The sequence below is a fragment of the Sus scrofa genome, chromosome 5 (assembly GCF_000003025.6).
Source record: "Sus scrofa isolate TJ Tabasco breed Duroc chromosome 5, Sscrofa11.1, whole genome shotgun sequence".
Taxonomy (NCBI): Eukaryota; Metazoa; Chordata; class Mammalia; order Artiodactyla; family Suidae; genus Sus; species Sus scrofa.
Window position 1 is genome coordinate 11,786,604 of NC_010447.5, and position 15,573 is coordinate 11,802,176.

At 39.1% G+C, this 15,573-nt stretch overlaps 1 protein-coding gene across 36 annotated transcripts in view; it reads left to right on the top strand.

Annotated features, from left to right (window-relative positions):
• RBFOX2 (RNA binding protein, fox-1 homolog (C. elegans) 2) overlaps window positions 1-15,573 on the top strand; it is a 271,803-nt gene that overhangs the window by 153,081 nt on the left and 103,149 nt on the right. For 5 of the 36 annotated variants that reach the window (XM_021091019.1, XM_021091026.1, XM_021091020.1 and 2 more), the window contains exon 1: window positions 9,294-13,073. The exons of the other annotated variants lie outside the window; for them this stretch is intronic. In XM_021091019.1, the coding sequence (XP_020946678.1) occupies window positions 13,029-13,073 (45 nt within the window). In that variant the 5' untranslated portion in view covers window positions 9,294-13,028. Of the gene's footprint in view, window positions 1-9,293; window positions 13,074-15,573 lie in introns of those variants that run through there. 36 annotated transcript variants of the gene reach the window in all.

Genomic DNA, 15,573 nt, shown 5'->3' on the forward strand with positions numbered 1-15,573 from the left:
GTGCTACCTTCCAGACTGTCTTTTTTGTATTAAATTTTTTTTAGGAATGAAAATTCTCCAAATCACAGGCTCCAGAGATTTTCAGGAAATAGATATTTATCTAAATATGCTGTTTGAATAGAACCTTCAGGGTATCTTTTCTGATATATGACCTTCTCCCCCAATTGTTTTTGTTTGCCTTTGATTTATGGCAAGTCTTTACAATTTATCCTTCAACTAGACTTTTGAGAAATTTTCCTCAAAATATACTTTTTTTTTTTTTCTCTGGCTGTTGTTACAATGCAGTTATCAGTCTATAACATACTTGATTCCAGCTGGGTCTCTGTCTTTTCTAATTTTCCCCAGTGCATGTCCACCTTAGACATGCTGGCTGCAGTTTGATAGCCATTATTTCACATGTTGTTGCTTATTGTGTCAGCAGTTTTAATTTGTTTTTCTAATTTGCCATTGTTCATGTCATGATTACCTTTTCTAAGTTAAAGAACTGCACATTTGGAAAGTTCTTAGTTCTGTAGTCTTTTGTCTAAAATGCTTGGAACCAGATATCTAGTGTAATTTGGAATCTTTTAAATTTTAGAAAGGAAAAGTAGTCCATATACTCTGGTATAGGGTACTATCCCTGGTTGAGCTCAGGCACCACCTAGTAAGCACACTCATTCATGTATTTACAGCTAAATGTTTTTATTTCTTGTTTTGCTAACCAGTGATCAGAGCCCAGCCGCAGCTGCAACCTAGGCCTCAGTTGCCCAGATCCTTAACCCACTGTGCCAGGCCAGGGGTTGAACCCATCTCACAGTGGGAACTCCGGTTTACAGCTAAATGTGTTCTAATGTCCACAGCAGTTATGGTGTTTAGGTCCCATTTTATCACTAAATGAGTCCCTCTTCTACCACCACAAACACACAAAAAGTTAGGTGGGGGGGGGGAGAAGAAAGAAGGAAACATAGTTTTCTAAGTTTTTAGACTTTGGCTTTGCACATGCAGGACTTTGGACCTGTGGAGACAGGCACTTGGCAAGCCGGGTTAGAGTAAAGGCCACTATTTTTAGGCCTGAACTCGCCGCTGTTTAACTGCTGAGGTGGTGCCCCAGGCCTGGATTTGCCAACCCCAACCGTGATTGTTTCCAGTATGAAAACAAAAGCAGCTATTGGTTTAATCCTGTTATATGGTGTTGATCTTAAAAATCGTTTGATTCATATTAGGATTTTGAGTTTAATCCTGTAAGGATCAGAATAACTTTCATCTTATTTATCCTAAATCCCGCTTTAATCTTGTTAATTATGCCAGGCCATTTTCCCAAGGGCTAGGGTATATGTCTATATTGTATATATTCATAGTTATTTTTCCAGAGATATCTCTTTCCACCAGGCCCCTCTCTCTCCATCAGAGATCACGTTTCTTACACAGAACTAGAGAGCCGCTCATTCTTCTCCACAGCAGCTTTAGCATTGCGAGGATGACATCAGTTCTGTCCTTGGACACCTAAGATTAAAGTGGGTCTTAGCAAGGCCTCCTGCAAGGGGATCTAGTCTTCATCTTGGATTTCCTGAGGAGGCTCAGGGCGCTCTTCTGAAAGGTTGATGTTATTTGAGTTTAGAGGCTCTTAGTCAAAATACATTCATTGGATGGATTGTAATTTAGACACCACTCTCCTGTAACAGAATAGAAAATCAGTTCTTAACCTTTGGACCCCCACATTGAAATCGCACTGTGTGCCATAGGAAAAGAAAGAAACATTTGGCATTGGACCTCCCTGCTTCCACTTTACAGTGGACCTTGTGCTCTCTGTTTCTTTCTTTTTTTAAAGAAAAGGATCATTGTCAATGGCTGTCCTCTCCGAGGCAATCAAAATAATAGGTCCCAGCTAACCATGAATTACTATTATTTTTCCTATTTTTCCTTTTAGGAGTGGGAAGTTTTGTAATTGGATCAAAAGTTTTACTGATTGATTCAGGAACTAGTAAACCTCTGCCAAATGGTCTTCCTGGAGGCCCCATGTAATTGCTGCAGTTGCTGGGTAGTGTATTGTTGGTTAACTACAGCTGGAGCACTTAATGTGGATTCCTTAAACTCCTAGGACACGGCTTTATGTGGTGGGAAAAACGCTGGTAGACTCTCTTATTCTTTCTGTGCGTATTTCACTTATGACAATTATACAGGGATGCCTAGACCTAAAAGATGTTACAAACCATTGCATTATGAATGAAAATAAAACTAGACCTTAGAACTATTGATATATTACATTCGGCGATCCTTTATTTTTAAATGAAATGGGTACAGTCTTTTTATGCATGTATGTTTATATTTACTTTGCATATTTATTTAAAAGGAAATTAAGGGATCTTCTTTGTGAAAACGAGAGATGAGTCTTCATTACAGAAATACTGTAATGCTGACATTAGGATTGTGAGAAGTGGAAAAAAGTTATTACTGGGATCTAATTATAAGAATGGGAAAATTTTAGGGTTAAGAAAACTCCCATTAGGTGATGGAGTGATTATGTATCTGGATGCATTTCCAGAAGTGAGGAGGGGCAACTTTGATTTCTAATCCGCTTTGGGGGGGAAGCTCCATATCAGGGCTACCCAGAAGCATTCGGTGAAGCAGCTCCTTTATCATAAAGAGAATTTTAATTAAAGAATGTTCTTGCATCATAAGCAGAGTAAGCGACAGCCGGCTATACTGGGCATTTATCTCCTTCAAACCACATTACCAGTAATTGCTGTATTAAATCAAAGTCAGAAGAGATTATAGGTCTGAAACAAGCAAGCGGCTGCTGCCAACCCAAGGATTCCCACACTGCTGCATTGCTGCTGTCAGAGCCCTGTTCCCGTCCCCAGTAGGGATGAGTGTCAGGTGATGCCTGACAGTCCATCCATAAAGCGGGAGCGCGATGAACACCGCCAAGGAGAGAGGCAGTTACATGTTCAAGACTTCATGGCCTCGCCTTGTGGTTAGCTTTTCGTTTTGAACACGAGGGCTCTCGGAAACATGTTACCTGCCTTGCACCCGAAGAGATTTGCTTTAGGATAAAAGTCACTTGTACTTTCTCTGCTGCTTTATTTACTAATACTCCCTTCTTGGTCAAGCATGGACTTCTCACTTTGAGTAAGTCATTCAGCGGAAGCGTATGGCCCTATACCACATATGCCTACGAGCTCCGCCTTCCTCCTCCGGACACAATTAGATAGCTCTTTCCATATTTTCTGCTTTCTCTTGAGGCCACTTACTCCTCAGATATTGATCTGACTTCATAAATCAGGTAATTCTGAATCTTCTTTAAATGCCCTTCTTAAATTATTGGAGATGGTGGTGAGGACAAGGCCGTAGTATGGTAATGAAAACTATAATGTTCTCTATGTGCCACGCCTGCGCACGTGGTAACTGATTTAATCACCGCACCTCCCCTGTGAGATAGGTATTGTTACCACCTTCTTTTTCCAGTTGCAGGACCTGAGGCAGAGATGTTAAGTAACTTTTCTGGAGTTACACAGCTAGACGTGGTGGAGCTTTGATTTGAATCCCGGTGGGTTGGCTTCAGCACCCTGGACTCTTGACCACATAGTGTGTTGCTTGTGTAGATCAGTCAGACAATCTGCTGGGTATTAGGGATATTTTAAGGAAGAAGACTCTGTAGTGCCTGGGGTTCTCATCCTGGCTCAGTGGGTTAAGAAACTGACTCATATCCTTGAGGATGCAGGTTCGATCCCTGGCCTCACTCAGTGGGTTAAAGGACCTGGCGTTGCGGGGAGCTGTGGTGTTGGTTGCAGATGCAGCTCTGATCTGGTATTGCTATGACTGTGGCTGTGGCATAGGCCAGCAGCTGTAGCTCCAGTTTGACCCCTAGCCTGGGAACTTCCATATGCCATGGGTGCAGCCCGAAAAAGAAAAAGAAAAAGAGAAAAAAAGTAATTTTCAGAAAACTTGCCTTTTTGCTTCTGCTTAAATCTCGTACCTAATTTGCCACCATATCCATTATCTTCTTTTTTACAAGACTTTTTCTGTAATGTTTTAGAGCATACCCCCCACCACCACAAAGGAAAATTAACCAGCCCTCTGCAAATTCATTACAGAAAGTAGGGCAGGAATGCAGTTATTTTAATTTGTAAACAGCTCTATTGAAGTATAACTGATATACAATAAACTGCACATATGTAAAGCTTATAACTTAAGTTTTGACATATGTATATACCCTGAAATCATCACCACAGCAAAGATAACAAGTATATTAATCATCTCCAAAAGTTTCCTGGTGCCCCTTTGTAATCCTTTCAGTCCCCACCCACTCCCCTCACATTTCCAAACAACCACTGATCTGCTTTCTGATGCTATGGTTTAGTTGTTATTTTCTAGTATTTTATGAAAATGGGATCACAAAATACTCTTCTTTTGAGGCTCATCCAAGTTATTTTATATACCAGTGGTTCGTTTATTTTTGTTACTAAGTATATAATGGTCCATTATGGGGAGTTGACATTGTGGCTCAGTGGGAATGAACCCAACTACTGTCCATGAGGACGCAGGTTCGATCCCTGGCCTTGCTCAGTGGGTTAAGTATCGCGCATTGCCATGCACTGTGGTGTGGGTCACAGACATGGCTCAGATCCCACATTGCTGTGGCTGTGGTCTAGGCCAGCACCTGTAGCTCTGATTTGACCCCTAGCCTGGGAACTTCCATATGCTATGGGTGCTGCAGCCCTTAAAAAAGAGCCCTCCCCCCAAAAAAAAGTCCATTATGGATGTACCACAGTTTATTCATCATTTGTCATGCATTTAGGTCATTTTCAGTTTTAGTCATGACACATAAAGCTGTATGAGTATTCATGTACACATCTTTGTATGGATATATGTTTTCATTTTTCTTGGGTAAATTCTTAGAAGTAGAATGCATGGATCATATGGTAGGTGAGTAATTCCTTGTTAAGAAATTACTAAACTATTTCCATATTGGTTGTACCATTTTACATTCCTGCCAGCAGTATTTGAGACTTTCTCTTTCTCCGTAGCCTTGCCAATGCTTGGTATTGTCAGTCTTTTTAATTTTAGTCTTCCTAATAAGCATGTGGTATCGTTATGGTTTTAATATCCTAATAAGTAGGGCTATTGAGCATCTTTTCAAGTGTCTATTTGATATCCCTATATCATCTTTGGTCAAGTGTCCAAATCTTTTGCCCATTAAAAAAAAAATGGGTTACTTGGAGAGGTCTTCTATATTCTGGACATCCTTTATCAAATATATGCTTTGCAATTATGGCTTGTCTTCTTATTTTTTAAAATTTCCTTACAGTGTCTTTTGAAAAGCAGAAGTTTTTAACAAAGTCCAGTTTATTAATTTGCTCTTTTCTGAATTGTGATTTTGGTTTCATATCTTAGAAATCTTTGCTCAATCCAGGGTCACAGAGGTTTTCTATTTGAAGCTTTGCAGTTTCATGTTTTACATTTTTTAGGTCTTTGGTTTATTTTAAGTTAAATTTTACATATGGCATAAGTTATGGATCTGAGTTCATTTTCATTGCATGTGGATTCCAGTTGTTCTGGCACCATTTGTTGAAAAGACTATTCTTTCTCCACTGAGTTGCCTTTGCACCTGTGGATCTATTTTTGAATTTTCTATTCTATTCCATTGATCTATTTTTCTATCTTGACACCAATACTACATTGTCTTATAAGGATGTGAATATTATGGGATTTAGTGGACTTCAGAAAAGTGCTAACGAGGTGTGCTATACCTCAGGTATAGTGTTTTATGTTAGCACATACTAGAAAAAAGATAGTCATAATTATTAAAAATCTACTTTTGAATAGTGGGATGAAGTGGAGAGATATGCTATGTTCCTGGGCTGGAAGACTCAATATTCCTAAGATAGGAATTCTCCCTCAAACTGATCTATAGATTCGGTGTAATTTTAGTCAAAAATGCAAGGAAGATTTTTATAGAAATTAATTACCTGCTTCTAAAATTCATGTGAAAACATCAGGAACTTGGAAGAGCCAAAGCAACTTTGAAAAAGAGCAAAGAAAGCTAACCCAGCCTGATTTTTTTTTTTTTTTTTTTTTTTTTTTGTCTTTTTGTCTTTTGTTGTTGTTGCTATTTCTTGGGCCGCTCCCATGGCATATGGAGGTTCCCAGGCTAGGGGTTGAATCAGAGCTGTAGCCACCGGCCTACGCCAGAGCCACAGCAACGCGGGATCCGAGCCGCGTCTGCAACCTACACCACAGCTCACGGCAACGCCGGATCCTTAACCCACTGAGCAAGGGCAGGGACCGAACCCGCAACCTCATGGTTCCTAGTCGGATTCGTTAACCACTGCGCCACGACGGGAACTCCTTTTTTTTTTTTTTTTTTTGTCTTTTTGTCTTTTGTTGTTGTTGAACACAGCCTGATTTAAGCTACAGTGATTAAGACAGTGTGGTATTGCTTACAGCCCCAAATTAAACATTGTAAGCAACTTCTCATACAGGGAATAACATTTTTAAAAAGCTGCTCGTAATAAATATTTTCAGAGTGTCACTTTCTCATCACTAAAACTATAAGATCCTGCTGTGCCAATTCTTAGCAGAGATTGTCTAAGCCTTACAGTATTTTTGATCTGATTCGCCATACCTTAAAGGCCTGTGATATGCATTCTAATTGTACCCTGTATAGTTATTAAAATGGTAATTAAGAATGGACAAAAAGGATGTTTCTGCAGTAAAAGCTGATGCTAAATTTTCCCTTCTAGTCAGATGAAGTAATTCTCCAACCCTCCCTCCTCCTGACACTCTGCCATCCCACCTTCCCTCTCCTGCCTTTCATGCCCAGCAGGGCTGGCCACACGCAAAGCTTGTAAACTAGCGTCTTAATCACTATTGCATCTTCTTGGTATAACTGCTAGCAAGATTCTCTTGATGTGAAGACTGGAAATGATGAGACTTAGAACCAAATAGGGCCATGATCATGAACTATGGCTGACAAACTTAGCCTTCCTGAGGTAACTCAGTTCAGTATCTGATGGATTAGCCACAGAAGATGGGATGTTCCTGATTTACAATGACAGACTGTAACTCAAATTCTAGAACTGACATAATTTTAGCCTGAAAGTGGTCCTCAAATGTATTGTTGAGGATCTCATCAGTTTCTGGAGCTTTAACTTCTTCTTGAGGAAAGATCTGTACATACTGGGTGAAAAGATGTGATGATACATTATTAAGGGAAAAAAATTATAGTGCTGAATAATGGGTTAGAGTATAATTCCATATTTGTAAATGTACATATGTATCTGTGTGTTAATAAATTGTGTAATTTATAAGCTTTACGTGTCTCACATATTAAGTTACACATTATATATATTTATATACACATACATATATATAAAGTTTGACATACACACCGATATATGCTGCATAAAGTATATATTACATTTACATACACACATAGACACACATGGACACATATACATATTATAGGCATAAGACAAAACCAACGCCTCTAGAGGGTGGGATAGTGGAAAGGTAGTTTTTATTTATACTTTCAGAGGTAAACTTCTAATTTGTTTGAATATGCTTAAATTAGCATTTATTGTTCCATAATTTATCTTTTTATAAGTCTAAGGGAAACAAAACAGATTTTACTTTGAGTATAAGTACTGTAAAGTTAGTAATACTCTCTCCGTCTCTAATTCATATTATCACATTTGCTTTACCTAACATGAGGCATAAATAAAAACTCATTTAATACTGGAGGATTTAGACAATAAACAAGCAGTGGCCAGGTGTCGCTTAAATAATGAACCCTTCAGAAAAATGGGAAAATAATTCAATATGTGAACTATAGTCCCTATACTACTTCTCGTCTTTTACCCCTTTCTATAAATTTTTTGTTATAATTTAAGATCAATCATTTGGTCAAACTAAAATTCTAAGACATACTTATGAAAAGAAAGGCAACCTTTCACCAAAAAGACAGCATACTACAAAAGATCACATGGCACATGTTAGGGTTATAGGGCTTCTGCCTTTCCTGACATACAGTCTTTCCGAAGACTAACGAAGCCTTCGTTATTGACAGAGATGCTATGCGTGGGTCAGAGGTTCAACATCACCGCTTCAATATTTTTTCTCATTTTCAAACAGATTTAAAAAATAGAAACAAAAAGATGTAAATATTTTCAACTCGTAAATTACTGTGAAGTGATTCCCTCCCTCAGAACAGACTGGGTGTTTCCTTTAAATTTTAAATACCATTATATTCATTCACATAAAAATCCCGGAAATAAAAAGACTAATTCTCCACAATAAGCTCAGGGTTATTTGCTGACAATTCCAGTTTACACCATTTGAAAAGGTACGCACTCTGCAATATCAGCCATGTACTTCAAAAAAGAAAAAGAGAGACAGAGACAGGAAGGCAGGAAGGAGGGCAGGAAAGAAGGGAGGGAGGAAGGAAGGAAAGAGAATAGTTGATACAAAGCAAAGGGCTACAAATAGAACCTTAAGGAATACTCACTTCTCAAGGCAGAAATAGCAATAAAGGATAAAAAGATTAAGTGGGATGGTGTACTATTCACAAAATCCAGGACATGGAGGGCATCTGTGACTTTTCTTCCATCCTGTGTCCCTTACACTAGGGCAAGTATTTCATAAATTTATACTAGAGGTGAGTATATAACAATGGCAAGAAGAAATAAAGAAATACAGAAAGGTTAAAGAGAACGAGAATTTAGAAAAGATGACTGATTTCAGCAAATAGGACGTCAGGAGGTATTTTGAAAGAGAACTGTTTAGTAATATCAGTAAAAAGATGGAAGCAGAATTGATAAATTCATGGTCAGAATGAAAAATAGACATGATGCCTGTATATAAACTTTATTTTTATTTTTTTATTTTTTTGTCTTTTTTTTTTGCTATTTCTTGGGCCGCTCCCACGTCATATGGAGGTTCCCAGGCTAGGGGTCGAAATCAGAGCTGCAGCCGCCGGCCTACACCAGAGCCACAGCGACTTGGGACCCGAGCGGCGTCTGCAACCTACACCACAGCTCACAGCAACGCCGGATCGTTAACCCCCTGAGCAAGGGCAGGGACCGAACCCGCAACCTCATGGTTCCTAGTCGGATTCGTTAACCACTGCGCCACCATGGGAGCTCCTGTATATAAACTTTAATGAAACTTTCTACCTTTGGCTACCTCTTTATCTTCCAAGTGGCAATTCAATACAAAAATAATTACTGATACATTCAACCACCCACTGTTGTCTCCATCAAGGTGAATTTTTATCTTTTTTTTTTTTTTTTTTTTTTTTTTTAGGGCCGCACCTGTGGGCATATGGAGGCTCCCAGGCTAGGGGTCTAATCGGAGCTGTTGCTGCCAGCCTACACCACAGCCATAGCAACGCAGGATCCTTAACTCACTGAGCAAGGCCAGGGATCGAACCCACAACCTCATGGTTCCTAGTTGGATTCATTTCCACTGCGCCACGATGGGAACTCCTGAATTTTCGTCTTGTTTTTGTTTTTGCTTCTGTGTCTGTCTTTAATGCTATTTGCCCCGTGGATCTCCTCCTGATGACTTCCAGCTAGAAATAATTTCTCTTTTGTCTGAATGCCATGATTCTTTATTGTTGCCTTAGAGCACTTAGTACTTTCCATACGGTTTTAAGCATGCTTTTTTAATTGGGTGATTTCTTTAAGGGTAGGATCTGTCTGCTCCTTGGTGTTTCTCTCAAAGAATTAAGCCAGTACCTTTTACACAGATATGAAAAAGGAGGGTCTGTTATTACTTGAAAATACAAATCAAAGGTAAATGAACTAATCACCATGCGCAGACCAGCTCTTATTTGTTCCTTCAGTCAGCACTCAGTCCTTCAACCAAGATATCCCCAACACTGTGTGAAGTTCTAGGCACAGAAAAAGCTCCTAAGGAGCTGACAGTAGGCGAGAGAAAGTAGAAGATAATGAGTACCAAAATACCATTTGATAAATGCTATACCTATCACAATGTGGCTTGGGAGAAAAATAACGATGTAACTGCTGCTGCTGCTGCAGCCACGGCTCTCAGCATCTACTTTCCCAGGGTGGAGGAATCCACAAGCAGTCAAGCCTGGAAATGAACTCTGAAAAGCTAGTAATATATGCAAAAAGGTCAAAAGATTATTCAAATAACTATAAATATATGCAAAAAGTCAAAAGATTATTCAAAAATATTCACACAAGAGTTCTGTTGATTCTAAAGTTACTGTGAGAATTGCTGAATTCTCTACACCAATGGAAATGCTTTAAATCTGTATCTGCCAGAGAAGAACAAATGACAGTGAAGTACAGAAACACTGCGTTGTCTGACACATGGCCCGAAAGGAAGCATGGGTAATAACGGCGTGTGCCATGCTATGGCTGAAATACAGTATTCTATGGAAAGGGGCAGACAAGGCTTGCAAACTGTGAGGCCAGGAATTAGTATTTTTGCTAGAAGGTCTTTCATTCTAAATCAGTACTACTAAGAGGTAAAATGTATCCGTAAGTGATAGGACAATAGACATTCACTCTAAATCCATAAAGATGGATCATACATAAAAGACAAGGGTAGTGATATAAAGTTCACAACAGAAAATAATTGTAAATATTCTCGTACTGTTAGGGAACTATGTCTACAAATGATTCCACATAGTTATATAGCAGAGACTTTTACCTTCAACAGAAACTTTCATCTCGGTTAACTCATGATATTTCTGTGGTAGATTACAAAAAATGGTCACAGAATTCCACAGACCCCCATCAAGAGGTGGAATTTCCCCTCCACCCCTTGAATTTGGTCTTAGCTTTGTGACTTGCATTGGCCACTGGGACATCAGCAAATGTGACACAAGCAGAGGCTGACAGGTGCTTGCTCACAGAGACTGGCCCTCTCCTGCTCCTCTCTGGAACCCTGAGACTACCATGCAAGACCCGTGAAGGATGAAAAACCAAGAGGGATGAGCTGTTCCAGTTGAACCTCCCAACCAATTAATCAGCTTGCCAACTGCCAGACATGAAAGTGAGGTCATCCTAGACCATCTGGACCCAGCCAAGCCAGACTAGAAAAATCATCCAAATTCCTGACCCACAGAATTGTGAAGCAAATAAATGATTAATATTGTTGTAAGCCATTAAGTTTGGGGAGGTTTGTTATGCAGCAAAACCTAACTGACATAAACTCATTTGCATAATATTAAAAAGTACATCTCAATAGGCTGTTTTGCCTTTTGCTTTTACCTATTACTTATTCTCCCATGAACTGCAAATTCCTTGGTAACAGAACTGTGTTCATTTCTCCAGTACTTGTCACAAGACCTGGTATAGAGTAGATGTTCAGTAAATTTCTTTAATTATATTGATTGGTTTATTATTGGTCCCCGTGTATATACACATAGAATCAGCACCAGCAATCTGAAAATAATCTAGTCTGTTGTACTAGTCCTCCTAATCTCTTAGAACTGATTTAAGGTAAATGCTTAACCAAGAGATCTATCTTAAATGTACTAAGGCATTTTGACTCTTAAACACAATTTCTCCAGAACAATACTAAAATAAGTTGCAGTGACCGTAAGAGGAGAAGAATTACACTGGAAGTAGGGTGGGCACCATAAGACTTAAATGCTTACAAATGCCTCCCGGTTGCAAATAATCCTCACGGGTTAATCTTGCTTAAAAGATGTTATAATATTACAGGTTCTTCTAGATTAGGGAGATCAGAGCCCCTGAAACTAATTAAGAATTATTGATCATTTTGAACTTTTGAGTGTGTGCCCCACACAGGGGGTTTCTTAAGAGTGACAGACAGAAATGGCGCGTCTCTTCCTGAGCATTTTACCTTACCTTCTGTTCACACTTAGTTTCTAAGAATTCCTTAGCCACTCTGGTTTGAGATGGGCCATTTGGGCTCTGAAAGCCAACTCTTTCACACCTGTCCGTGTTTGTTACCGCTTTTAATATCTGTTATAGAAATATGTGTGCACATGTGTGTTTGTAGCTAAGGGGAGGGTGGGTATAGAAGCTTTTCCTAAAAGGGGAAAAGCAACTGGCTTTCTGGGAGACCTCTCCACCCCCACCTCTTCGCAGGCAGCCGGGGCTAATCCTTCCGTGTTTGATTGGAACAGCTGACCGAGTAGCTGGCATATCTGAAGGTCTCCAGTGGACTCATGTTGCCTCTGAGCTGGGGCCACCTTCCTCTTTTCTAGAGCTGATCCTGCCAGCTGTCCTAGCTTCTGTTAAGGCACAGTGGAGGAGGTGTTAAATGATACAAAAACATACAGTGTCATGAAAGAGCTCCTTTTACTGCATGTAGCAGTGTGACTTCATTTTTCTCCCATTCCTTTCCATAGCAGCAGGATTTTATACTGTTAATCCTAACACCTGTCTCTGCCGGAGACAGCGAGAAGGTTGTGTGTGTGTGTGTGTGCATGCATATGTGTGAGCGTGTGTGTGTGTGTGTGTGTGAGAGAGAGAGAGAGCGCATGAGCATGCGCGTGCGCGCAGTCACGCCCAAAAAGAAATAGAGAAATAATACCAGTCCCACCCGCCTTTCCACGTCTTGGATTGGGAGTGTTCCCTCTGACGTACTTAAAGCCTCGAATATATAAATCATTTTCGATCCTGGATACTTTGTGCTTCATGCCGTTTGTGTGTGTACCACTTTAAGGAGCCTGTGTTCCCTTTCTTGGCTGTCATTCTCTGCCTCTTGAGTTTCTGGAGGAGTTGTCAGTTTAAAACCAACAGTAACAGCAATCTCTAGTGTAGTTTTCAGTTTATAACTAGTAACTGAGCTGGAGCTAAATTTTTGCTTTTCCCTGAACATTTCTTCTGTGTAGTGTTGAGTCTTAATTGGGGTGGAAGCCTGAGCTGAACCAAGCTCCTCTCTTCATCATCTGAGCCAACATACCTATCCGCGTAGACTGGAAGTCAGCCAAGGATTTTTTGGTGCTACCTAGTTCCTTTGCACAGGACAGCCAGATCAAACAAGGCGAAAGCTTAGACACTTTTTGTACTCTCTTTATCTGAAGATTTTTCCCCCCCTTTGCTATGTATGGTGTGTATTGTATGGATTATCAATATCCTGTTGTCCAGGTAAGCTAAGGGTTATAACTTGTTTTCTAGATAGTAATTGATTGATGTGAGGTTTTATGGTGGGATGAAATGCTTATAAGTTTCCTGTCTTCTGGCCTGGTACCATTTAGAGCATAAATTTCCCAAAGTTATTTGCTAGTTTGCTCTAACGGGAAATGTGAGTTTTATGGTATTAAAAGGGCTCGGAAAGGGTGGTTGCTTTCAATCCTACAAGTTTTGAAGCTTCAGGGATTTGTGTGTGTGTTGGGGTGGGGGAGGGGAGTTACACACGTGTACGTGGATGTGTGTTTTAAAGGGTGGGCTTGGCATTATAAATATAACATACCTAAGCCATCATATATATCATAGTAAACTTCAGGTTTCATTTAGAGTAAATGAGAAGCATAGACGGCAGTTTCCAAATGTAGCTGTGTTTTTCAGAAAGGTAACATACAGTAGAGGGCACTCTCTCCACGTGCACCGTAACATTTTAGACTTTCGTAATGAAATTATTGCCGTTTTAGTTATTAACTTGTTAAAATCTAGAATCATGGAAAAACAAGCCTTTATCAAGCATATTCAGAGTAACTAGGTGCCTTTAAGTTAGTAGCAGGAGAGGGTGTGAAGCTGAAGCTAAGGATTCTGATTCAAGCTCCAGTGTTAACCACCTACCTCCATGTTCATGTGCAAATCACTTCATTTTTCTTGACTTCACTTTCCTTGTGTATAAAATGAAAGGTTGGACCAGATGATCATGATTCTGCGAAATGTTAATTGTGCTGAAAATCTAGAATAGGAAACTAAAAACGATTAATACAATTCTGAGTTATAGATGCTACTTGGTTTCTCAGTTTCATTTAGTTTGTTTTCATGACATTTAATTATTTTCTCCTTTCAAAAAGCCATTTCTCCAATAATTAGCTTCTCAGTTGTGGTTTGGACAGAAATGCATAGGGTTAAAGGAAGTGACAAACAAGCCAGTAGAACATCTTCTTAGGTATTTGGGACCTAAAGGCCAAAGCAGGCTATTTTTAATTGGACCTGTTGAGGAAGCCTTCCAAGTGAACTCACCCGTCTCCTTCAGGTCTTAAGCTACGAGTGTGGAAGCCACGTGGGAGGAGATGTGGTTCTGCTTCTTTAACTATATTCCAACACATTGGTCTATACTCTATGTTTTATACTAACTATATAACTTTCCATTCTTTTGAGTCATTCAAAGCAAGTATATGTTTTCCATAATGAGGTTTTGATATATTTATGGGTCTCATTTCTCTATCAACTATTTCTCTACTGGCATAAAACAATAGACGGGTCTATGTTACAGCTTAAGGCTGGAAGTGTCATGAGATGAGATTTGAAGCAAAGCTTCTTACCAGTAATCATTGATGTGCTTTTGAAGAGAAACATCTGTGAACAGTAAATTTCTGAGACCCAGCTAGTAAAGTAAGGGACTTGTAGTAACTGGAATATAAGTAATATAAAAAACCTGAAAAAGTAGAACTGTTCCCAAAGAAGATTGAGGTGTTGGAGATTTATGAAAAAAATAATTGTAATATGCAAATACATTTTTTGAGGTAGAAAATTGACCAAATGCCCCCCCAAATAAAAGTTGTGGAGTGTATTTAAGGGTTCTTGTTTAGAAATTATGACAAAATTAAGTCTTTTATAGTAAAATTTCTTTCATTGATGATAAAATTTGCCACCCCAGATCTTTCCAGTCACTAGGACTCAACGCTGGTAAATGTGGTGTCGGTATTTGGAACAGCGCTTTCCTGACTTTGCTCCATTTGGCAGGTTTATTCTACCTGAAATTAATATGGTAGCTTAGAAATGCAAGTAATAGGATATTAAAATTTAAGAGTACATTCTCCGTCACATCAGGGCAATTATTAATGTGACTGAAAAAGCAGTTTTAGGTTGAAGGATCCCAAACCTCCATAACAGTCAAATTTATTAATTCTGTTAGGGTAACAGGTTTTTTTTCCAGTGCATTTAAAAATGAGTAATATATTGTTGTTTGCTATCCAAACGCTTATCTCAACTATAGTTACAAAATTTTCTGTTTCGCTTCTGTTATATTCTTATACTTAGTTAAAACAAAGCTTCTCATCGCATACTACTTGTGGTTTTATAGCAATGCATTATGCAATTGGAACTTATTGAGGACATAGTTGAACAGTTTTTTTTTTTTAATTAAAGGTTTTGCACCTGTTTTTTAAATTAAGTATTTCTATAATTGCCAATGTTGAGAAAATGAAACAAGGTGAGTTCTCAACATAGGACGATGAAGTGTTTTAGGTACTTGACCTTTTATAGCTCTTAGGGTTAATAAAATCATACCTGTCTTAAGAGTGTGCAGTTGAAATTGCTTATTTTATTAGTTTTTTATGGGACCAGATCTGGGCAAAATCAGTTTAAAGACAGGCCAAGTGAGTCGATAGGGGTGTGCTAGATGGGATTTAAAGGAAAATGAATATAGTCTCCCTACCCATAAAAAATCTGTTTGAGAAAGTGTTCTTGA